This window comes from Myotis lucifugus, unplaced genomic scaffold, assembly GCF_000147115.1.
Source record: "Myotis lucifugus unplaced genomic scaffold, Myoluc2.0 scaffold_26, whole genome shotgun sequence".
Taxonomy (NCBI): Eukaryota; Metazoa; Chordata; class Mammalia; order Chiroptera; family Vespertilionidae; genus Myotis; species Myotis lucifugus.
Genome location: NW_005871074.1, coordinates 9,155,705 through 9,181,936, shown reverse-complemented (window position 1 = coordinate 9,181,936; position 26,232 = coordinate 9,155,705). Strand labels below are relative to the sequence as shown.

The 26,232-nt window shown below is 37.7% G+C and overlaps 1 protein-coding gene across 1 annotated transcript in view; it reads right to left on the bottom strand.

Moving 5' to 3' along the window:
- LOC102436434 (A disintegrin and metallopeptidase domain 3-like) overlaps window positions 1-26,232 on the bottom strand; it is an 81,310-nt gene that overhangs the window by 49,549 nt on the left and 5,529 nt on the right. Inside the window, exons 3-9 of the mRNA XM_023751828.1 lie at window positions 21,342-21,418; window positions 20,697-20,874; window positions 16,660-16,725; window positions 10,077-10,148; window positions 9,682-9,848; window positions 8,514-8,595; window positions 635-771 (exon numbers count right to left, since the gene is read on the bottom strand). Of these exons, the coding sequence (XP_023607596.1) occupies window positions 635-771; window positions 8,514-8,595; window positions 9,682-9,848; window positions 10,077-10,148; window positions 16,660-16,725; window positions 20,697-20,874; window positions 21,342-21,418 (779 nt within the window). The remainder of the gene's footprint in view (window positions 1-634; window positions 772-8,513; window positions 8,596-9,681; window positions 9,849-10,076; window positions 10,149-16,659; window positions 16,726-20,696; window positions 20,875-21,341; window positions 21,419-26,232) is intronic.

Sequence of the window (26,232 nt, the reverse complement as noted above, 5' to 3'; positions counted from 1 at the left end):
TCCCACCTCCACAGCAGCGCTAAGGATGTCTGACTGCTTGCTTAGGCCTGCTCCCCACTGGCAAGTGGACATCCCCTGAGGGCTCCCGGGCTGCCAGAGGGATGTCTGACTGGCAGCTTAGGCCCAATCCCCCAGGAGCAGGCCTAAGCCAGCAGGTGGTCATCCCCCAAGGGGTCCCAGACTGTGAGAGGATACAGGCCGGGCTGAGGGAACCCCCCCCCCCCGCCCCCGGGTAGTGCATAAATTTTTGTACACCGGGCCTCTAGTATTATATATTTAGGACTTACTTACCTTGTTAACCATTGATAAGGCAAGCACACAACCTTGCAAAACAGTCAATGCCCATTACATTTTCAAAATGAATAAATACATTTCACTTCAAGACTATAGCAAGCCCCAGAAAGTCACTAACAACAAATAGTTTCTCTGTGGACTGTCACATTGAATATGGAAATATTAAGCACATTTCCTACAATATTGAATCCTGTTTGTATTTAATAATCTTTAAATAACAACACATCTATTTAATATAAATCTTCTTACCCATAAGTTATATTGCAAGCAATTATACATCAAAGACTACTACAAACATTCCACCAAAAACTACATAGAGTTTATAGAAACAACAACTTACATTGCTTGAGGATTCATAATGCATGCAGCTCCTGGACAGTAACAATTATAGATGTCATCATATCTTAATCCCAGATTAACTCCAAGCAGCTGTGCCATAACTACTGAAAATGCCTCTAAAGATATCCTCTTTGGATACTAAGTACAAAAAAAAAAGTATTGCTTAAGTTATTTCTCAATCCTTTTGATCATTTCAATTAATAATTTGTGGGCATACTGCCTAAATGCAAATAAAAATTTAAGAATATAGCATGAAAAAAATTGGTAAATTGTGATGTGTTTCATATTTTTAAGAAATGATATTTTTAGTCCAAATGACATTGACAAGAAACAGATAAAATTAATACTCTTTTTGTGGGTTTATTAGGTTGCTGCTTGAATCCAAATAATTTTTTTGAGAATAAACATTGTTTTAGCCACTGTATTATTTTTCCAGTGAATACTTGGAGAAATACAGAATTTTTTAAAAGTTAAATTGGCAATCAATTTTTTCTTTATCAATAGTTTTAGGAAAGAAGGTTTGTTGCTTTATCATTTTTTCATCATAGATTTGCTTGTTAGCCATACATGGAATATTCCACACAATAAGAACAAAATACACCACATTCTCTTCAAGAGTACATAAACATTCTTCAGTATAGAACCCGTGTTAGGCTACAAAACAAATCTCACAGTTTTGAAAATATTGAAATTATACAAAGTATCTTTTCTAATGCCAATGGAATGAAACTACTAATCAATGAGAAAAAGAAAAACTTGAAAATTCACATGGCTGTGCTACTTCAACAACATACTCTTAAATATTAATGAATCCAAAGAAGTGAAAAGGAAATTAGAAAATACCTTCAGAATAATGAAAATTAAAATAGAACATATCCAAACTTATGGGATCCACCAAAAGCTGGGCTATGAAGAAATTTTTTAGGTATAAATGCATACATTAAAAAACAAAGAACCCTGGCCTGTGTGGCTCAGTTGGTTCAGTGCCATCCCATTCACCAACGGGTCACTGGTTCCATTCCTGGTCAGGGAACATGGCTGGATTACAGGCTTAAATCCATGGTGGGGAGCATGCAGGAGGCAGCTGATCGAAGTTCTCTCTCTCTCTCTCTCACTGATGATTCTCTTTCTCCCTCGCCCTTCTTCTCTCTCTAAAATCAATTAGAAGCCATATTAAAAACAAAAACCCAACCAAACGAGAAAGATCTCAATTGAAAAACACAACATTAAACCTCAAAGAACTAAAAATAAAAGAACAAAATGAACCCAAGCAAATAAACAAATATAAAATCCAGAGACAAGAAAATAGAGAAAGTCTGCCACCCAATCTGGTCTCAGACACAAACCGTGACCCTACAGCCACTTGGGACAAAGACCTGCAATCACAGCTGCAGACCCACAAACACCAAGAATCCAGACATCCTAGCCGCAGACTTCTGTGAGTCACAGAGCCCTTCCCTGTCCCTGCAGGCTGTTGGAGGGGCATAGGAATTGTTAGACCCACTCTGCGCAAGCAGGCCTCCTGCCCAAATTTGAGCCTGGGTGCGCAGACACTGGGAGGCTGTTTCCCGCAGTGTGCACTCGCATGACCAGACCCCAGGCCCACACAGGGAAACTGTGCTACCTGAATTTGAGCCTGGGAGCGCAGACACTGGGAGGCTGTTTCCCACAGCACGCACTGGTACAACCAGACCCCACACTCACACAGGGCAGCTATGCCACCTGACTTTAATTTTGGGCAAGCGCACAAGGAAGTCTGTTTCCCACAGTGCAGGAGTGGACCTCCCGTCAACACAGGGCGGCTGTGCAACCCGGCCCCCAAGCAGACCAGGGACCCTGATTCTCTGCACGAGAGGCAGCACTGAGCACCATTGACTTGACTCTGTTTCTCATCGCAAGTGCATGGGATCCCTGATTCCCAGTGCACACACACCAAGAGCCAGTGACTCCAATTCTTGGAGCATGTGCACACAGGGACCCGTATTCTTAGCACTAGGCCACACCAAGCAACAGAGACTCTGATACTGGATTCTCAGCACGGGCACAGGGGGACTCTGACTCCTGGCACGCGCTAGGGTACTCTGATTTTCAACACATTCTAGCAGGGTCTCTTTTTCAGCATGGCACAGGTGGCATCCCTGATTCTAGGTGTGTGTGTGAGGCTGCACTGAGCACCGGTGACTCTAATCCTGACTCCATTGACCTCTGGCAGTCACACGTCTTGGTGTCGAAGCTCTTCAGTGACACTCGGGTGGCACAAAGCTCCCAATGCCCTCGGCCCAGACTCCCACAACTCGGTGTTTGAACCTTCTGGTGATAGAATGGGGAGACAATGAAACAATCCACATTGGAAAGAAAAGAGGAATCACCAAGAAAGGAAATAAGTGAAACAGAAGCATTCAACATTACAGAAAAAGAATTCAGAGTAATAGTCATACAGTTCATAAACCAGATGAACGAGAAAATCAACAACCTATTCAAAAATCAGGAAGAAATCAAAAGTGACATAGCTACAATCAAAAACTCTATGGAAGGTTCCAACATTAGACTAGAAGAATCAGAGGACTGGATTAGTGAGTTAAAAGATAAAGTAGAGAAACAAGCCCAATCTGAACAGCAACTGGAGAAAAAATTAAAAACCAGGAGAACCTAAGGGAGCTTTGGGACAACACAAAACAGTAACATACAGTGGGGCTTTGACTTACGAGTGTCCTGACTAACGAGTTTTTTGAGATACCAGCTGTCTCTCCGCCGACTTTTTGCATTGAGTTGATAGAGTAATTTAAGTTAATGAGCTCCTTAACAAGCTCCTTAATGAGCTCCTTAACTAGCTCGGTCTCGGAACGAATTAAACTCGTAAGTCAAGGCCCCACTGTATGTATAATAGGGCTGCCAGAAGGACAAGATGAGCAGCAAGGACTAGAAAAGCTATTTGAAGAAATAATGACAGAAAACTTCCCTGATATGGGGAAGAAAAAAGTTACACAAGTACAGAGAGTTCCAAGCAAGATGAATCCCCAAAGACCCACACTAAGACACGTCATAGTTACAATGGCAAATGTTAACAACAAAGAGAGAATATTAAAGGCTGCAAGTGAGAGACCGGGAGTTACCTACAAAGGATCCCCCATTACATTGTCAAATGATTTCTCAAAGAAACATAGCAAGCTAGAAGGGAATGGAATGAAGTATACAAAATGATGCAAAGCAAAGGACTGAATCCAAGAATACTCTATCCAGCAAGACTATCAATCAAAATTGAAGGGGAAATCAAGAGTTTCGCAGACAAAAAAAAAAAGGCTAAGAGAATTTATCACTACCAAGCCAGCAATGCAAGAAATGCTAAAGGGAATGCTGTAAAAAGAAGAAATAGAAAGGGAGGAAGGAACACAGGCATAAAACACAGAAATGGCTACAAACAAGTACCTGTCAATAATAACATAAATGGATTAAGTACTCCAATCAAAAGACATCCAGTGACTGAATGGATACAAAAACATGACCCATATATGCTATCTACAGGAGACTCACCTCAGAACAAGGGTCTCACAGAGGCTGAAAGTGAAGGGATGGAAAAATACCGCCAGGCAAATGGAAATGAAAAAAAAGCTGGGTTAACAATAGGCCTCAAAGTGAATACCATAGCAAGAGAAAAGAAAGGCCACTTAATAATTCTAAAAGGATTGATATAGCAAGAGGACATAACTCTGGTAAACATTTACGCACCCAATGAAGGAGCACCCAAATACATAAAAAGACTTCTGGAAGATTTCAGGGGAGATATTGACGAAACACAATCATAGTAGGAGACTTTGATACTCCACTAACATCACTGGATAAACCCTCTAGACCAGCGGTTCTCAACCTGTGGGTTGTGACCCCTTTGGCGGTCAAACGACCCTTTCACAGGGGTCGCCTAAGACCATCCTGCATATCAGATATTTACATTACGATTCATAACAGTAGCAACATTACAGTTATGAAGTAGAAACAAAAATAATTTTATGGTTGGGTCACAACATGAGAAACTGTATTTAAAGGGCCAGAAGGTTGAGAACCACTGCTCTCGACAAAAAAATTAGCAAAGAAACATCAATTCTAAACAACTCACTAGATCAGATGGAGTTAATCGACATCATCAGAACATTCTACCCCAAAACTACAGAATATACATTCTTCTCAAGCACATATGGGACATTTTCAAAGGTAGACCACATCTTGGGACATAGGCAAAGTCTCTCCAATTCAAGAGGACTGAAATCATATCAAGCATCTTCTCAGATCACAATGGCATAAAATGAGAAATCAACTACAGTAAAAACAATCACAAAAATTCAAACAGTTGGAGGCTGAATAGCATACTTTTAAACAATGAGTGGGTTACCAAAGAGATCAAATAAGAAATTAAAAAACATCCTGGAAAGAAATAACAATGAAAAACACAAGAATCCAAAATCTTTGGGACACAGTGAGAGCAATCCTGAGAAGGAAGTTCATAGCATTACAGGCCTTCCTCAAAAAAACAAGAAAAACTGGTAATAAACCATCTAACTCTGCAACTTGAAGAACAAGAAAGAGAGTAACAAGAAAAGCCCAGTGTGAGCAGAAGGAAGGAAATAATAAAGATCGGAGTGGAAATAAATGACACATCGACCATAAAAATAATACAAAAGATCAAAGAAACCAAGAGCTGGTTCTTTGAAAGGATAAACAAGGTTGATGAACCTCTAGCCAGGATCACCATGAAGCAAAGAGAGAGGACCCAAATAATCAATATCAGAAATAAAAGAGGTGAAATAACAACAGACTCAATAGAAATACAAAGAATCATAAAAAAATACTATGAGCAACTCCACCCCAACGAACTGGACAACCTAGAAGAAATGAACATATTCCTAGAAAAATACGACAAAATATTCCTACAAAACTCAACCAGGAGGAATCAAAAAATCTGAATAGGCCAATAACTGTGGAGGAAATTGAAGCAGTAATCAAAAAACTTCCAACAAACAAAAGCCCTGGATGAGAGGACTTCACAGGGGAGTTTTATCAAACATTAAAAGAAGAAATAAAACCTACTATCCTTAGACAATTCCAAAAATTCAAGAGGAAGGAGCACTTCCAAGCTATTTCTATGAAGCGAGCATTGCCTTAATCCCAAAACCCGATAAAGACAATACAAAGAAAGAGAATTACAGGCCAATATCTCTCATGAACATAGACGCAAAAGTCCTCAAGAAAATTCTAGCAAATTAAATCCAGCATTACATTAGAATGATAATATACCAGGACCAAGTGGGATTCATTCCGGAGATGCAAGGATGGTACAATATCTTCAAATCAATAAATGTGATACACCACATAAACAAACTGAGAGATATAAACCATATAATCATATCCATTGATGCAAAAAAAGCATTTGACAAAATCCAACACCCTTTCTTGATAAAAGCTCTCAGCAAGGTGGAAATAGAAGGATCCTCCATATAATAAAAGCCATATATGACAAACCCACAGCCAACATCATACTCAATGGGCAAAAACCAAAACCATTTCCCCTAAGAACAGAAAAAGACAGGAATTCCAACTCTCACCACTCCTGTTCGACACAGTACTGGAAGAACTAGCCATTGCAATCAGACAAGAAGAAAAAATAAAAGGCATCCAAATTGTAAAAGAAGAAGTAAAACTGTTCTTATTTGCAGATGACATGATATTGTACATAGAAAACCTCACAGACTCCATCAAAAAACCACTAGACTTAAAAAATGAATTCAGCAATGTAGCAGGATATAAAATTAACACCCAGAAGTTTATGGCTTTTCTATACACCAATAATGAACTCACAGAAAGAGAAAATAAAATGAAATCCCATTTACTGTTGCAACAAAAAAAAATAAGATACCTAGGAAAAAACTTAACCAAGGAGACAAAGGGCCTGTATTCAGAAAATTTCAGATGCTAAAAAAAGAGATAGAGGAAGACATGAACAAATGGAAGAATATATCATGTTCATGGATTGGTAGAATCAACATCATTAAAATGTCCATACTACCCAAAGCAATCTATAAATTCAACGCAATCCCCATTAAAATACCAATGGCATACTTCAAAGACCTAGAATAAATTCTCCAAAAATTCATCTGGAATAAAAAAAGACCCTGAATTGCTGCAGCAATCTTGAGAAAGAAGAACAATGTTGGAGGGATCACAATACCAGACATCAAACTATACTACAAAGTCACGGTTCTCAAAACTGCCTGGTACTAGCATAAGAATAGACATATAGACCAGTGGAAAAGGACAAAGAACCCAGAAATCAACACAAGCCATTATGCTCAATTAATAGTTGACAAAGGAGGCAAGAGCATACAATGGAGACAAGACAGTCTCTTCAATAAATGGTGTTGGGAAAACTGGGCAAACACTTGCAAAAAAATGAAACTAGACCACCAACTTACACCATACACAAAAATAAACCTAAAATGGATAAAGGACTTAAACGTAAGATGAGAAACCATAAAAATCTTAGAAGAAGCCATAGGCAGCAAAGTAGCAGACATATGTCGGAGCAATATCTTTACCGAAACAGCTCCTAGGGCAATGGAAACTATAGAGAAAATAAACAACAAATGGGACTACATCAAAATAAAAAGCTTCTGCACAGCAAAGGAAACCATCAACAAAACAACAAGAAAGCCCACTGCATGGGAGAACATATTTGTCAATGTTATCTCTGATAAGGGTTTAATCTCCAACATTTACAGGAAACTCATAGAACTTAAAAAAAAAAAAGGAAGATAAACAATCCAATCAAAAAATGGGCAAAGGATCTAAATAGACACTTTTCAAAAGAGGACATTCAGAAAGCCAAGAGACATAAGAACAAGCTCAAAGTCACTAATCATCTGAGACATGCAAATCAAAACAACAATGAGGTACCATCTCACACCTGTCAGAATGGCTATCAACAACAAATCAACAAACAACAAGTGCTGAGGAGGGTGTGGAAAAAAAGGAATCCTCGTGCACTGCTGGTGGGAATGCAGACTGGTGCAGCCAATGTGGAAAACAGTATGGCGTTTCCTCAAAAAATTAAAAAATGGAACTACCACTTGACCCAGTAATACCACTTCTAGGAATATATCCCAAGAAAGCAGAATCACCAATCAGAAAGGATATATGCACCCCTACGTTCATAGCAGCACAATTTACAATAGCTAAGATTTGGAAACAGCCTAAATGCCCATTAGCAGATGAGTGTATTAGAAAACTGTGGTACATCTACACAATGGGTTGATTTGCATATGAGGCTTTTATTATATAAGATATGAAAAGGTCACTCAAAATGAAATATTATTCAGACATAAAAATAATAAAATCCTGTCTTTGCAAAATTATGGATGCAGCAGGGTAATACAATCCTAAGTGAAATAAGTCAGGAAAAGACAAATATTACATGATTTTCCTTATACATGGAATGTAAAAATGTCATACTCAGAGAAGCAGAGAGTAGAATGGTGGTTGTCAGGGGCTAGAAGGTTTAGAAAATAGGGCCATGTTGCTCAAAGGGTACAAAGTTTCAGTTATGAAAGATGAAAAGCTCTGCAGATAAGCTTAACACAATGTAAATGAACTTAACACTACTGCACTATGTACTTAAAAGTAGTTAAGATACTATATTTTATATGTATTTTACCATAATAAAAACCCTTTTTCGTATTACACCATTTGAGTTTCCATAATCTATAAAAAAACACTTTCTAAAATTCTGTCAAAACGGTGTGGTAGATACACTCTATGTACTTTTCCCCCTTGAAGTGGATATTAACTTTCAACAGGGTACATAACTATTAAAGAGATGGGCATAAAATGCATACCAGAGCAATTCCTGCAGCAAGCTTTGGATCACATGCCCTTCCATGATACGTTGCTCCCACGTAATTTGGATGATCCCTATAACTAAATAATAAAAATTTTCTTGAGGATAAGTGCATTTTAAATGATTAATAATTTAATGACTTCCTAAGAATTGGATTCCTCAATAAAGCGATGTTTTCATTAAAATGAGAATATTACATATTAACTCCAATGCATTTAATCATTTTTGTATTTGGGTAACCTCATATAGTTTCTACAAAGTTAAGTTCTAAGAGATGCTTCAACATTATTTGTTACACACCCCAGAACCCAGCAGTGCCTAATCCTTCCTTCCAAATATTTAATCAACACTTGTTGTCACTTCTGGGTGGATGTAATTCTAGGTTGTAACAGTCAGGATAGCTTACTGCCATGATTTTCACATAGCGAAACCTTTAAAGTATATAAAATGTTGGATTGGAGGACAAATAGAGAGACAGAACATGCAGTAGACTCACTAAGAAAAAGAGAAATAGGATGTACAAACTGCCCTCATTCGTTTTAGTTCTTATTTAAAGTTGCTCCTAAATTCCCAAACCTCACCTTAGATTCTACAGGATATACCAATAGATTTATAAGTGTATTCTATAATTCTTTCAGACTTCAGAATTATGAGTTTTTCAAATCTAAAATATTTAAATTATTAAAACAAAAATCTCTACACAATCCCTTGTAAGGTATACTTCAAGTAATTAAATAGCTACAATTTAGCTCAATATAGAATACTAGAGGTAAGCACATTACCATTTTAAACTTGTGAATTGCAACCAGCTTTATATACAATTATTGCATTCTCTTAACTTATTATATTTTATTTAATGTTAAAATGATGGTTTCAGTTATTTGCATCTAAGAAAATCTTTAAAACCTCAGAGGCCCATGTATATCCCAAGACTTCTATATTTTCCAGTTCATTACATTTCCACAGGTAAATAGTCCACTCTGACAATAATGGCCAACCATGATTTTTTATGCTACCTTGTTATCTGTTTTTACTTTGCACTTTGCCAACATTGTACTCATACATTCTTTTTTTTGTCACTATACTTAACATTTGTATGTAGTTTTGATAGCTAAAATATCAAATAACTTTATAAACCCTATTATCAATGCAAATAAGGAACTTACATCAACAAGAATGCCATATCGTGGGACCTATGAAACAAATTGCTTCCTTTCCATGACACAAATCTTTGTAGTAGTTCATTAGCATCCCCAGTACATAAAATCTTATTTTGATCTGACCAGATCTCCAAAGATGTTAACATAACAGTGAGTTTTAGCTGGGAAAACATCTGAAAACAGAAGATACATGATATACAGTTTAGATAATCACAGATATAACATTACATCTCTATACAGAACGCTACTATATTCAATTTACTGTAATTTGAAGACGAATTGGATGTGAAACAGGTTGGTAGGACTATACTTTTATAAAAATGTTAATTCTATTCATACAAATAATGTTATTGCATAATTGAGAATGCTGCTTACTTAGAATACAAAACATAAACACTTACAGTGTTGATAAGACCAAAGATATAGACAATTTTCTCGGTTGCAACAGCCACTTCAGAGCCCATATAATCATACTGAAAGACAAGTTCTATTTCTTAATCACTAGTGAAATTACTAATATATCACATTTCAATAGATATGAAATACTATAATAAGTGACTAAGTGAAAGACAAAGGCAAAAGATTAAGATTTATCAAGTGCTTAATAAGTTTTAGAAATAAACATACAGCCTTTACATATTAATAAATAATATTAAAATGATGAGATTCTGATTATCTTCCTGTTTATGATGCAAAAATTAAGGGTCAAAATTTAACATTCCAAGAATGTATAAACACTAAGGGTAAGAATCAGAATTCAAGTCTCTAATTAAACCACTAAGTCTTTTGGTCTGACACAGAGCTCTGAGTACCATAATAGTGAGAAAATTTAAGAATATACCCTCCTTTAAGAGAACAAAAATCATAATATTTTCTCTGAAATCCTTCATATTGTTTTTCCCCCCACACACATTTCTAAGTGTTTGTGAAGAGCATAAAAAGTGGCATTTGAGATTTTCAATATCTTCACCAACTCTGCAGAAGATTACTAACAGAAAATAAAATCCAATGGTCACATTTCTCTGATATAGACAAAAGGGATTCTATGATTCTATTCTCCTAATTCCCTAAAATGCTATGTTTGCACTTTGCCATTTATCTGTATATGACCTTTCTCACTAAACCACATTGTAAATTTACACACTACAGCATGTGTATGGTATGAGTGAAGGTGATCCTTTTGAAGGCTAAATATGTGAAAAGTAAGACAAAAGAAATAAAAATATGATGATGTAAATGAGTCAATAATCACAAATCATCAATACTCCAAAAAGGAAAGGCTATAAAAAAAGATACCTTGTGCAAATTAAAATTAAAACACCTACATTACAAAGACATAGAAATATTAAAAATATGAAATTATATACCAGGAAATTCCTAGACAAAAAGCAGATATCATATAATATGATAGTTATATTAATTAAAACTAGAGGCCCAGTGCATGAAATTTGTGCACTGGTAGGATCCCTAGTGGCTGCCAGCTGCCAGCCAGGTACTGTCACCCTTCCCCAGGCCGAATGATGCTGCCACCAGCCAGGGCCTCCCTCCCTTCCCCTAAATTGACACAACTGGATAAATCCCCTAAACAAAAACAAAAAATCACCAAAGAAACAACAATGTTATATGACTCACTACATCAGATAGAATTAATTGACATCTTCAGAACATTTCATCCCTAAGCAACAGATTACACATTCTTCTCAATTACACATAGGACATTTTCAAAAATAGACCACATATTGGGACACAGGCAAAGTCTCTTCAAACTCAGGAAGAAAGAAATCATATCAAGCATCTTCTGAGATCACAATGGCATAAAATAAGAAATCAACTACAATAAAAAAATCAAGCACATGGAGGCTAAATAGCATGCTATTAAATAATGACTGGGTTACCAAAGAAATCAAAGAAAAAATACAAGCATTCTAGAGACAAATGACAATGAAAACACAACAATGCAAAATCTATGGGACACAGTAAAAGTAGTCCTGAGTGGGCAATTCATACATAGCTCTAAGGTCTACCTCAAAAAACAAGAAAAAATGGTAGTAAATTATCTAACCTTGCAACAAGAAAAGGCCAGAGTAAGCAGAAGGAAGAAAATAAAAAAGATTAGAGCAGAAATAGATGACATAGAGACCAAAAAACAATACAAAAGATCAATGAAACTAAGAGCTGGTTCTTTGAAAGGATAAACAAGATTGATGAACCTCTAGTCAGGCTCACCAAGAAACAAAGAGGGAGTACCCAAATTAACAAAATCAGGAATGAAAAAGGTGAAGTAACAACTGAACCCACAGACATACAAAGAATTGTAAAAAAAAAATCTACAAACAACTCTACTCCAACAAAATGAACAACCTTGAAGAAATGGACATATTTCTAGAAAAATACAAAACTCAATCAGGAAATATAAAAAAAAAAAACCTGAATAGGCATATAACTATAGATGAAATTGAAGCAGTCATCAAAAAACTTCCAGCAAACAAAAGCCCTGGTCTGGATGGCTTCAAAGGAGAGTTTTACCAAACATTCAAAGAAGAACTAAAACCTATCCTCCTCAGACTATTCCAAAAAAATTCAAGAGGAATAAACACTTCCAGGCTCTTTCTATGAAGCCAACATTACCCTAATCCCAAAACCAGATAAAGACACTACAAAGAAAGAGAATTATAGGATAACTTGAGGCCCTGCGCACAAAATAAGTGTGTGGGTATGGTCCCTAAGCCTGGCCTGCAATCAGAGCCTTCTTCCTCAGCTGCCTGCAGCTGACCCCGCCCCCCCCACCGCCACCCACCCCCGGTTCCCCGTTCACCATCTGGTGATTGGTACCTGATGGCCAGGGGAAGGAACAGAGAGGTTGGCTGTTCCCACCCACTCGCCGGCCCCACCTCTGCCACGGGTGGCCATGAGGTGATTGGAGCCTGCCGGCCTGGAAAAGGGACCAAGAGGTGCTCAGTGCACTTCATAGTGACTGGTCCAGCGGTCATTCTGGTCATTTTGCTGTTAGGGTCAATTTTCATATTACCCTTTTATTATATAGAATAGAGTCCTGGTGCACAGGTGGAGACCAGCTAGCGTGCCCTGAAGGGGGCCCCGGGTTGGGGTGGTGGGGCCCTCACTGGAGGGCGGGGCTGGCCTGGGCTTGGGGCCGCTGAGGGTTTGCAGGCCAGCCACACCCCCAATCGGGGTGGGGGTCCCTGCTGGGGTTTGGGACAGCCTGTGCAAGGGACTGCAGGCAGTTTGCAGGCTGGCCACACCCCTGAACAGGATGGGGGTCCCACTGAAGGGGGTTGGCCTGAGCAAGGGGCTGTGGGCAGTTTGCAGGCAGGCCACGCCCCTGGCTTTGTCAGAAAAGATGTCCAGAATACATCTGGTCTATCCAGTCTAAATAGCATATTACCCTTTTATTAGTATAGATTATTAGTATAGATATCTCCAATTAACATCAATGCTAAAATCCTCAACAAAATTCTAGCAAATCAGATCTAGCATTACATTAGAAAAATCATACACCACGACCAAGTGGGATTTATTCCAGGGATGTAAGGTTGTTACAATATCTGCAAATCAATAAAAGTGATACATCCCATAAACAAATTGAGAGACAAAAATCAAATAATCATATCAACTGATGCAGAGAAGCATTTGACAAAATCAAACACCCTTTCTTGATAAAAACTCAGCACAGTGGGAGGGATCATACCTCAACATAATAAAAGCCTTGCATGACAAACCTATTTCTAACATCATACTCAATGGGCAAAAACTAAAACAATTTCCCCTAAGAACAGGAACAAGACAGGGATGCCCACTTTCACCACTCCTGTTCAACATAGTACTGGAAGTACTAGTCATAGCGATCAGAGAAGAAGGAATAGCCCTCACTGGTTTGGCTCAGTGAATAGAGCATCAGCCTGCAGACTAAAGGGTTCTGGGTTCGATTCCAGGCAAGGGCACATGCCTGGGTTACAAGCTCAATCCCCAGCAGGGGGCAGCCAATCGATGATTCTTTCTCATTGATGCTTCTAACTCTCTCTCCCTCTCCCTTCCTCTCTGAAGTCAATAAAATTATATATTTTTTAAAAAGAAGGAATAAAAGGCATCCAAATTGGAAAATAATAAATAAAATTGTCATTATTCATAGATGACATGATAATGTACATAGAAAACCCCAAAGACTCCATAAAGAAAAACTATTAGACTTAATAAGTGAATTTTGCAATGTAGCAGGATATAAAATTAACACTCAGAAATCTATGGCTTTTTTCATACAACAACAAGCTTACAGAAGGAGAAACTAAAAACACAATCCCAATTGTCATTACAAAAAAATTAAGATACCTAGGAATAAACTTAACTAAGGAGGTAAAATACCTGTGGTCAGAAAATTACAGGACCTTGAAAAAAAAATAGAGGAAGACATAAAAAAATGAAAGAATATACCATGCTCATGGATCGGTAGAATCAACATTATTAGGATGATCATATTCACCAAGGAAATTTATAGATTCATTGCAATCCTCATTAAAATACCAATACTTCACAGATCAGAAAAAATGCTCCAAAAAATTCAACTGGCATAAAAAAAGACCCTGAATAGCCTCAGCAATCCTGAGAAAGAAGCACAAAGTTGGAGGTATCACAATACCAGATATCAAGCTATATTAGAAAGCCACTGTTCTCCAAACTGCCTAGTTCAGACACAAGAATAGACATATAAACCAATGGAACCAAACAGAGAACCCAGAAATCGACCCAAGCCATTATGCTCAATTAATATTAGACAAAGGTAGCAAAAGCACACAATGGAGTCAAGATAGTCTCTTCAATAAATAGTGTGGGGAAAATTGTACAGATACATGCCAAAAAAGGAAACTAGACCACCAATTACACCAAAAAGAAGCTCAAAATGGATAAAGGACTTAAACACAAGACAAGAAACCATTAAAATCTTAGAGGAATCCATAGGCAGCAAAATATCAGACATGTCATAGAAATATTTTTACTGATATAGCACCTATGGAAACTATGGATAAAATAAACAAATGGGACTACATCAAAATAAAAAGCTTCTGCACAGCAAAAGAAACCATCAACAAAACAACAAGAAAGCCCACTTCATGGGAAATTATATTTGTCAATGTTATATCTGATAAGGGTTTTATCTCTCTCCAAAATTTATAGGGAACTCATACAATTTAACAAAAGGAAGATTAAACAATCCAATCAAAAAATGGGCAAAGGACCTAAATAGACCCCTTACAAAAAAGGACTTACAGAAGGCCAAGAGACATATGAAAACATGCTCAAAGTCACTAATCATCCAAGAGATGCAAATCAAAAGGAAATTGCGATATCATCTCACACTTGTCAGAATGGCTATCAACAACAAATCAACAAACGACAAGTGCTGGCAAGGATGTAGAGAAAAAGGAACCTTTGTGCACTGCTGGTGGGAATGCAGACTGGTGCAGCCACTGTGGAAAATAGTATGGCGTTTCCTCAAAAAATTAAAAATGTAACTCCCATTTGACCCAGTAATCTCACTTCTAGGAATATATCCCAAGAATTCAGAAACACCAATCAGAAAGGACATATGCAGTCATATATTCATAGAGTACAATTTACCATAGCTAAGATTTGGAAACAACCTAAATGCCAATCACCAGATGAGTGGATTAAAAACTGTGGCACATCTACACAATGGAATACTATGCTTCTGTGAAAAAGCAGAAACGCTTACCATTTGCAACAGCATGGATGGAACTGGAGAGCATTATGCTAAGTTAACCGTTTGAGTCCCAAGCAGCGCGATCGCGCTGCTTGGTATTTCTCGACATAAAATAAAACAAGCGCTATCACGCTGTTTGGGTCTTTTCGTACTCATTTAGAGAAAGCGCGGTTGTGCTGTTTGGGATTCTTCGACAGTGTTTTTTCAATACCCCCTGGGACTCAAACGAATCGTACGTTTTCTCGACATAAAATCTCAGCAGCGCGATCGTGCTGCTTGGGACTCAAACGGTTAAATAAGCCACTAGGAGAAAGATAAATATCACATGATCTCACTCATTTATGGAATATAATGAACAACATAAACTGATGAACTAAAATAGATCCAGAGACATAGAAGCATTGAACAGACAATCCAACCTCACAGGCAATGGGGGATTAGAGGGAGAGGAAGGGGAGGAGAGATCAACCAAAGGAGGTTGTTGCATGCATATAAGTATAACCCATGAACACAGTCAGTAGGTGGGGTGAGGGCATTTGCAGAGGGGTGGGGGGAATGAGCAGGGAGAGGAAAATGGGGGCGGGGGAGGATTCATATGTAATACTTTAAACAATAAAGAACCTAAAAAAGAAAAAAGATGGAACATTATGGCAGTCATTGAGAGACTGATGAAAAAATATCAGTGATAACAGACAAATTAGACTTTTTAACTTCTGATCCATATGGCTTTGTTAAGAATTCCCATAACTAAGTGAGCATTCCTATGAATAATTCTTCCCATTATTAACATATATAACTTCCACCAGGTATTACAAGTGTTTATAAAGCATAAAATAATCTTATGAAATAAAATACTCAATAACAGGAATCACCAATTGAGTAATAAAAGAAATACTTGTTTTAAAATGGAAATCAATTTAAGAGAGAAAATTTCACCACAATTTGGGGTGGACTGGAAATATCTGCAGGTAGTCATAATCCAATGTATTATAGTGTAGTAGAAGCCTCCCACACATACAAAGTTATACATTGTTACAGGAACTGCATACTGATTTAGATAATAATACCATAAATACTGGTCTCCGTATTTCAATGAAGAGGCAATTGACATATCTTTATGCCCTGCTGTATTGAAATACACGTTTTGAACACTTTAAATAATATCTTTACTTCAAAGAAAAGATGTTTATTATTCCCTTTGTATTTAAACACAAAACAAAAATATAATGAAATGTATCAATAATGCATACCAAGGCTTTATCCATAAAGATTTGTATTTTCAGAGTTCTTGTTAATAGTGCAGCATCCAATTTTTTCTGTGAAACAGAGGACATGAGATAAATAAACCATTTTTAAAATTCTTATATGGTTTATAATTATGTGCATTATATATGTTCACACAGAGAGGTATCTTACCTAATAATAGACAAACATGTAAATGAACCATATCACTGCTACGCTCACCAGCCAATCAAGAGAGTATGCCAATTAACCCAACAAAGATGGCGGTTAATTTGCATACATAGGGACGAAACGGCAGAGCGAAGACTGAAGGCTCTGGCTGGAGCGTAGGCCTGGGTTCCAGGGCCAGAGGAAAACCGGTGCCAGCAGCCAGGGGAAGGGAAGGCCTATTGCATGAATCTCTTCGTGCAATGGGCCTCTAGTAGATAAATAAATATCGATACATAAAGATACAGATAACAGGAAAATAAGAGGATGGATGCCGACTAAGTAAATAAGCAGGTGAGATTCCAAACGAATATTTTAGGCACCATCAGAAGCTTTTACTTCATATTTTTTATCATTAGAATCTTCAAAAAAAAAGATTGTTGCAATGAGGGAGAAGCCATATTTCCTTTCTCTCAAAACCTCCCTCTAAAATCTTGCTCCAACCTTCAAGCTAACAAACTCCCATCAACTTTCCCCCAAATATTGCCTCTCATCATTTTTATACTTTTAGTTATTTATATTGATTTCATTGTGGCTTACACCCAACAAAATGCATCCATTTTAAGTATATATATATATATATATTTAAGTATATATATATTTAAATATATATATATATATATATATATATATATATATATATATGCGCAGCCATGTAACATTTCCATAAGTAAGACCAAGAATGTTGTCATTACCCTCTTTCCAAGTCAATAGCCACCTGGCTCAAGGAAACCAATGACCAATGATCTGCTGTTTGTTTTCAACATAGGTTACAATGATCTATTCCAGAATTTCATATTAATGGAATCATATGGCATGTACTCATTTCTATCTGGTTTCTTTCACTGAGGATTCATCCATCTTGTGATTATTAGTAATTCATTAGCGTCTTCCTAAGTAGTGTGCCATTGAAGATATGCATTGCAACATGTTTATACATTTATCTTTTGATCATTTGTAGACATTTCAGCTTTTATAAATAAAGCTGCTATAAACATTAATGTACAGGTCTTTGTGCAATTTTTTTCTTTCCTTTTTCTTGGTACTTAGAAATGGAATTCCTGAGTCATATAGTAATTGTGGGATTCCTGAGTCATATAGTAATTGTGGGAGTGCAAAATGCTAGGAAAGCGCCAGACTGCTGGAGCAGGGAGTGAGTTGAGCAGTCCAAAGTAGCCACTGCTCCCAGTGGGGCAGGGCCCCCCAACAGATTGGAGCCCCCAGCAGGCCTCTTCCCCATGCCCTGACAAAGGTGGGGCTGAGGTGGTGGAGCAGTGGAGATAGAAGATTCAGCATGTGAAGGCTGAGAGCCCCTCCATGCCTTGCCCTCTGGAGACTCACAGTGTGCTGACCCTATGGGCCCCTGCTGCTGGCACCCTGGGTCTCTGGCCACTGTGCTCCCTCTGGAAGGGACAGACTGCAGGCCCCTTCCTCTGCCCCTTCCCTCAGACTGAATGCCACAGGAGTCCTCACACCCTGTCCCCCCCTCACCCTGGAAGAGCATAGCAACACAACCAGGAGGCCCAGGAGGTTCTTCACAAGATCATGAGGTTATTCAACCAGGTTTCAGCAGCCCCAGAGTGAATCCTTTGACATGGAGATGATGCTCTAATGAGTATCATGAAAAAGAAGATTCTGAAAAGTTGCTACAATATTTTAATTTACCAACTAGTTTCTGATAACTGTAGATTATGGATTTTCTGTGAGGGCAAACTGGAGACAGTCCAGATGTGTTTTTCTTTTCTGTTGGGAAATAGTATTAACACCAATGTGTTAAGTGACTAAAATAAAGTTTCATGTCTGTGTTTCCTTGAGGGAAAGAAAAAGTGCCAGATTATTTGCTAAAGTTATTGGATCATTCTGCATTTTAACTAGAACTAAGTGGCAATTTTTACATATTTATATATATATATATATATATATATATATATATATATATATATATATATAATACGTTAAATAATGTTAACCAATATTACTTAAAATAAGACACATAAAATAATTTAATAAGTGAAAGAATGCATTGTCCTCTGAAGAGCAAAAAATGAAATTTCGAAGAAACATACATGGTTAGATCATTTTTTGCTTAAAAAAATCTATACATTTATAAATCCACATTTGTAGAAGACGAGAGGCCCTGTGCACAAAAATTTGTGCACTCGGGGGGATCCTTCAGTGAGGCCTGTGTCCTCCTGCAGTCTGGGACCCCTCAGGGGATGACCACCTGCTGGCTGAGGCCCGCTCCCCAGGAGATTGGGTCTAAGCTGGCAGTCAGACATCCCTGTGGCAGCCCGGCAGCCCTTGGGGGATGTCCACTTGCCAGCAGCAAGCAGGCCTAAGCTGCAGTCGGACATCCTTAGTGCTGCTGAGGAGGCAGGAGAGGCTCCCACCACCACTGCTGTACTGGCAGCCATAAGCCTGGCTTGTGGCTGGGCAGAGCTCCCCTTGTGGGAGTGCACTGACCACCAGCGGGAAGCTCCTGCATTGAGCGTCTGGCTGCTGGTGGTCAGTGTGGGTCATAGTGACCAGTCATTCCCAGTCATTCTGCTGTTAAGGTCAATTTTCATATTACCCTTTTATTATATAGAATAGAGGCCTGGTGCATGGGTGGGGGTCGGCAGATTTGCCCTGAAGGGTGTCCTGGATCAGTGTGGTGGTCCTGCTGGGATTCCTGGACAGCCTGGGTGAGGGATGATGGGTGTTTGCAGGCCAATCACACCCCCTTCAGGGTGAGGGTCCCCAGTGGGGTGCCTGGCCAAACTGGGTGAGTGGCTGATGGCTGTTTGCAGCTGGTCACACCCCCTTCAGGGTGGGGGTCCCCACTGAGGTGCCTGACCAGCCTGGATGAGGGGCTGATGTTTCTTTTTTTTATTCTGGGATTTATTTACCTTCTATAATTGAAACTTTGTAGCCTGGAGTGGAGCTCAGAGCTGGCCAGGGCGATCGGGAGGGAAGCTTGGCTTCCTCCATCACCAGAGGAACTCAAGCCTCCTGCTCATTCCAGCTCCATGGTCATGGCCGGCTGAAAGCAGGTATGTGGGGTTTATTTATCTTCTATAATTGAAACTTTGTTGCTTTGAGTGGAGCTCAGAGCTGGCCATGATGCAGGCAGGAGGCTTGCCTTCCTCCATCATTGGGGCAATCAAGCCTCCTGCTTGCTCCAGCTCCGTGGCTGCCGGCCGCCCATGGTTGGGTTAATTTGCATATAGTTGCTCTGATTGGCTGGTGGGCGTGGCTTAAGGCATAGCAAAGGTATTGTCAATTTGCATGTTTGTCTTTTATTAGTGTAGATACATTCTAAAAATTGGACCAAATATTCCAAAACTCTAAGAACACTATCTCTAGATAATGATATTTGGGACAACATTTTTATTTTTTCCACTTTTAAATTTTCTATCAAAATAATACTTTTGTACAATGTTAATATATGTAGTGGCAAGAAAAATATGGATAAAATAATAACCAGCAAATCTGGATATCATTGCATTAGTAGGATGCAAATTCAATAAAAATGCAACTAGGGAAATATGATAATGTTTATATTTAAAGTGTGTTTGTTTATATTACTACACTTCCAATTACATATGACTTTCAACCTCATTTTATACCATCTGTCAATTATGGCATTTACAAGTCCCTATGGTTCTTTTATAGCTAAACATATTCTTATTTATATATTCATAAAATATATTCATAAAATACTTAAAATAAATGTCTTACAAGAGAATATTTTAATATAATAAATATGGTTAAATTTGTTTTCTAAATGTAACAAATTTCTATGAGAATAAGTTTATCAAACATAGCAAAATTAAAATTTCAGAATATGGTGGCTTACTTCTGACTTCACAAGAATCCTGTAGGCCTGATCTCCCAATTGGATCATAGGATAATTGTCTTGTAAGGGGAGAAAATCAGCTTTATTATTATTTATTTGATAAAGCATATGCTCAAACATAGCTGTGGATTCCAATGGTTCAATTCCGTAACTGACATTCACCAACTGCAACAATCCCCTGAATATTTAAATACATAAAAAGACATAAAAGTAATTAATACAGATTTTCCCTTTGAGAAATGTAAATTATACTAAATAAAAACTTTCATACAAATTTGATAGTTGTCTTTATGGTCAAATTAAATCTAAGAATCATCCTATTTTACTCAAATTAACTTTCAACCTCATTTTATGCCATCTGTCTATTATGGCATTTATAAGTCCCTGTGGTTCTTGTATGGTAATCCATATGAATATTCTTTATACTAGTGGACTTTTCTGAATAAATTTTATGACAGTAAGCTTAGGATAGAGACAACAAAATATAAAAAATATAAGAGGAGGACAGAAATAGAAAGTATATGTGAAGAAACATGATCAAAGCCTATATTTTCTTTGCTTTCACTCTATCACTCAAGGAATTTGGGAAAATTAAAGTCTTACACAAGATTGTCAATCATGCACATCTCTGGAAGTTGCCATTACCTGAGTCCAGAACAGGTGCTTAGTGTCACGACTGAATCTGGAATCTCTGCAGCATATCCTTGGTAAAAGCAATGCCTCTAACAGGAGTACATAAAGGTACATTCATGAATGGTTTGTACATGAAGTGTGTGGTTTTATACTCACTTTCTAGACATTATGAAATGTACAGATTTAGCCAATTAACCAATGTTATTCACCAGATATCCCATTTCCTTTTGATTTACCTACAATTTCTCCCTCTTTACAATCATCTGCCTATAATGCCCTCCCCACCAAAAAACCTTGCTATAATAAAGAATTCTAAAATTTTGAAAGAAACTTTTATAATAGAAGGACATGTAGCTTCCCAGACAAAAAAAAAAAATAAAGGAGTTTATCACCTCCAAACCAGTATTATATGAAATGTAATAATTTAATGTAATACTTCTTCAAGAAAATTAAGAAAAAAGATAAAGATAAACATATGAACAATAAAATGTAAATAAATATATATCAACAATTGAATCTAAAAACATAAAGTAAACAAGCAAAACAGAAACAGAAAAAAAAATAAATCCTAATGTAAGCTGTAAGATTTAATAAATAGTAATATATTAATATTGACTCATAAATTGTAACCTAAATAGCATACTAATCCAAGATGTTAATAATAGGGTAACTAATTTGGGAGGATGCAGGGAAATTTCCTGTGCTTTCCACTTGTTCTTTCTTAAAGCTAAATATGTTTTAAAAAAAAAACAAGGTGTATTCATTGTTAAAAAGATATTATTGAGGAAATAAAAAGGCAAGCTATGGCCTAGATCAGTGGTCAGCAAACTCATTAGTCAACAGAGCCAAATATCAACAGTACAACGATTGAAATTTCTTTTGAGAGCCAAATTTTTTAAACTTAAACTATATAAGGTAGGTACATTGTTATTAACTTAATTAGGGTACTCCTAAGGCTTACGAAGAGCCACACTCAAGGGGCCAAAGAGCCACATGTGGCTCGCGAGCCGCAGTTTGCCAACCATGGGCCTAGATGAAATGATTCATAATACATATATTTTATTTCAGTTATTTATTTGTCATTTAAAATTTATTTTTAATTACAGTTTACATTAATATTATTTTATATTAGATAATTTACAATATGTTTCCCTTGATATTTTCAGTACCCACCTGGCACCATAAATACTTTTTGCAATATAATTGCAAAAATTTCTATGCTGTACTCTACATTCCTGTGAATATTCTGTAAATGCCAACTTGTACTTCTTAATCCCTTCCCTTTTTCACCCAGTCCTCCAAGCCCCATCCCCATCTGGCAACCATTATTCTGTTCTATATCTAAGTATGTTTTGTATCTATGTACAAAAGTTTTTGTAATTTTAATGAACTCCAGTTTATTTTTTGTTGTTGTTTGTACATACATTTTTTTAAAAACTTGTATCTAAGATATAAAAAGAGATATTACAGCTCAGTAATAAAAAGCTATGTAACCCAATTAAAACTGTGTAAGAGTTTTTTTTAATAATAAAAACTTACTACACAGCTACAACAATCAAAACAGTGTGGTACTATAATAAGAGAGATATACAGACCAATGCAATAGAATTATGAGTTCAGAAATAAACTCATACATCTACAGTTAATAGATTTTTATATAACTTCCAAGATTATTCAATGTAAAGAAATAGTCTCATCAACAAATTGTGGTAGAAAAACTGAAAATCCATATGCAAAAGATAATATCAGGTAATGACTACATACCATGTATAAAAATTAAGTCCAAATGGATCAAATATCCAAATATAAGAGCTGAAAATATAAAACTCATACAAGAAACTATAGGGGTAAATCTTCATAAATTTGGATATGGAAGTGGGAGTCTTTCCTTAGTTCTGACACAGAAAGCACAAACAATAACCAAAAATAAAGTGGAGTTCATTAAAATTACAAAAACTTTTGCATGTCAAAGGATATGATCTAGAAAGAGACAACTCATGAAATGGGGAAAAATATTTGCAAAGCATATAACTGATAAGGGTCTTGTCAAATCAACATCAAAATAACAAATAGCATCTGTAATACTTTCATCAATAAGGATACATTCTTAAAAATGAAAAATAAGTACTAGTGAGGATCTGGAGCACTTGGAACTCTTGTACGTGGCTGATGGGAATGTGAAAACCTGCAATTGGTTAGGAGAACAGTTTGGAAGTTACTGGCATCCTGTGGCTGGAGAACAGTCAGAGGAAATGCTCTCCCTCCCATGGGTTCTTCACCATCCAACCCCACCTGGCAATACAAGTTGTCACAGCAAAGTGCCTTTGACCCCTATAGGCTGCACAGGCAGAGATCTGGCAGGAGCTCCAGCAGAGCACAACAATATAACATCAAAGGACCCAGGAAAGCCAAATTGTCACTGGAACAATAGAACACACTAAATCTACATTTAACCTGGGTGACTGCTTTCAAATCTAGATTATTTAAATGTGAAGAAAGCAAGGAAAGGACTTGTATGCGTGCATATTAGCATAACCAATGGACACAGACACTGGAGCAGGGGGAGCTTGCAAGGAAGGGGGCAGCATAGCTGTGGGTGGGGGGGGGTCAATCAAGGAAAAAGGAGACATATGTAAAACTTTGAACAATAAAAAAAAGAAGAAAAAAAAGGAATGCGACTGGAAATCACATCCTATATCAACAAGCAAGGAAATCACAGCAAAAACGGGAAAACACAACCACTGATACTAATATTGACATGAGGCACGTATTGAAACTATCACACAAACATTCTTAAAAACTATTAAAATGTGTTACAATGAACATCGAAATTAAATTCGATGGTGGAGTAAAAAGCCCTGGCTCCTCTATCCCCAACGAACACACCAATTCAGCAACACTTCACAGTTTCCCTTTGTGAGAAACCAGAAATGAATAGACAGCCTCTTGCACAACATAAAAGTGGTAAATCAGTTACCAAAGCCAGTAGGGAAGATTGGGAGACCTTTTCTCCAGAAACTCTGCCCCAGAGCCCTGCCATATGATCAGGAAGACATCCTCTAGTTACCGTCCTACTGATGGGTGGGAATAGTTTGCTCACAAGGCCAGAGCCCTAATGTTTCTGAGGGGCTGACCCAAAGAACTAGTATCTGTGACAGGAGTCCTGGAGATCTGATGGGTTCAGCACAGTCTAGACACCCAGGCAGCAATAGAGGCGGTGGCTACCAGCCACTGTTGATTCATCCCCACCCCAACTCTGTCCAGAGTGTATGGATGGAAAATCCCAGCTCTGTGCTTCTTCCTGGGGTAGGAAAGAGTTGATCCACGCATGCAGTGCCTCCACTTCACCACAATTGCCCAAGGAACTAGCATCTGTCTCACCAATCCTGGAGCCCTGATGAGTCCCACACACTCTGGTTGTCAGGGAAAGAACAGAGGCAGCAGCTCGGGATGGTAAATGCCACTGGTCCTTTCTGCTGAGTAGCACAGAGAAGGCAGGAATAAATAGATGCCTGCTTTGCCCAGAAGATGGCAAAGTGCTAGTGGAGGCCCCCAAATCTCTTTCCAGGATGTTTTGTGGGTTCCTCTTCTGTACTTCCTTATAGTGGAGGCTGAGAGAGCCTTCTAAGAAGCAGACACCGATGGCAAAACCGGTTTGGCTCAGTGGATAGAGCCTCGGCCTGCGGACTGAGAGGTCCCGGGTTCGATTCCGGTCAAGGGCATGTACCTGAGTTGCGGGCATATCCCTGGTGGGGGATGTGCAGGGGGCGGCTGATCGATGTTTCTCTCTCACCGATGTTTCTGACTCTCTGTCTCTCTCCCTTCCTCTCTGTGGAAAATCAATAAAATATATTTAAAAAAAAAAAAGAAGCAGACACCGAAACAGAATTAATAAAATAATCAGGAAAAGATGTCTTACACAAAGGAATAAGATAAATCTCCAAAACTGACCCTAGTGAAATGAAGTTACATGATTACCCGAAAGAGAATTAAAAAGAACTCTCCTGAACATGCTCACTGAGCCCAAGAGAACAATGCAAAAATGTCTGATCAATGTCCTCTGGGAAAAAATGTAGACAAATTACAACAATGGAGAATATACTTGCATACCATATATCTGGCATAATACATATTCACATAATAGATATCTCTCTTTTGAATGTATAGGTTGTTCAAAAATTTATTAAAAACAAATCAAACTAGAAAATGGGAAAAGACATTTCAGAGATATTTCACAAAAAGGGAACAAATAAGCACATGAAAATATGTTCAATATCATTAGTTACTGGAAAATGCAAGTCAGAATCTCAGGAGATATCACTACACATCTATAAGAAGGTCTATTAATTTTAATACTGAATTGTGATCACCACGGCAGGAATGAGACACTCATCTCTCATAAATTGCCAGTGGAAATATAAGATAGTACAACACTCTGTAAAATATTTTGGTAATTCCTTTTTTACAAAAATCTTGATTGTTGAAATTATTACATATGTCCCCTGTTTCCCCCATTGACCTCTACCACCCTGCCCCCACCCCCCAACCCAGGCCTTCACCATCTTTTTGTCTGTGTCCATAGGTTATACATATATGATATGAGTTCATTGGTGGATCTCTTCCAACCCACCATTCCTCCCCTGCTTTAATTCCTTTTATTAATTCCTTTTAAAATATAAAAATACACTTACAATATGGTCTGCCAATCATATACCTGGATATGTGTTCCAGAGAAATAAACATTTGCATTTCATGTAAACTATTAGATTTACTGATTTAAAGCTTTGTTTTTTCTCTTTCGAGTCTTTATTGTTTTAAGTATTACCCTAGACTTCTTTTTCCTCCATTGACTTCTCCCTGGCTGCCCCACACTCCCAGCACACGCCCTCACCTCCCCATATGT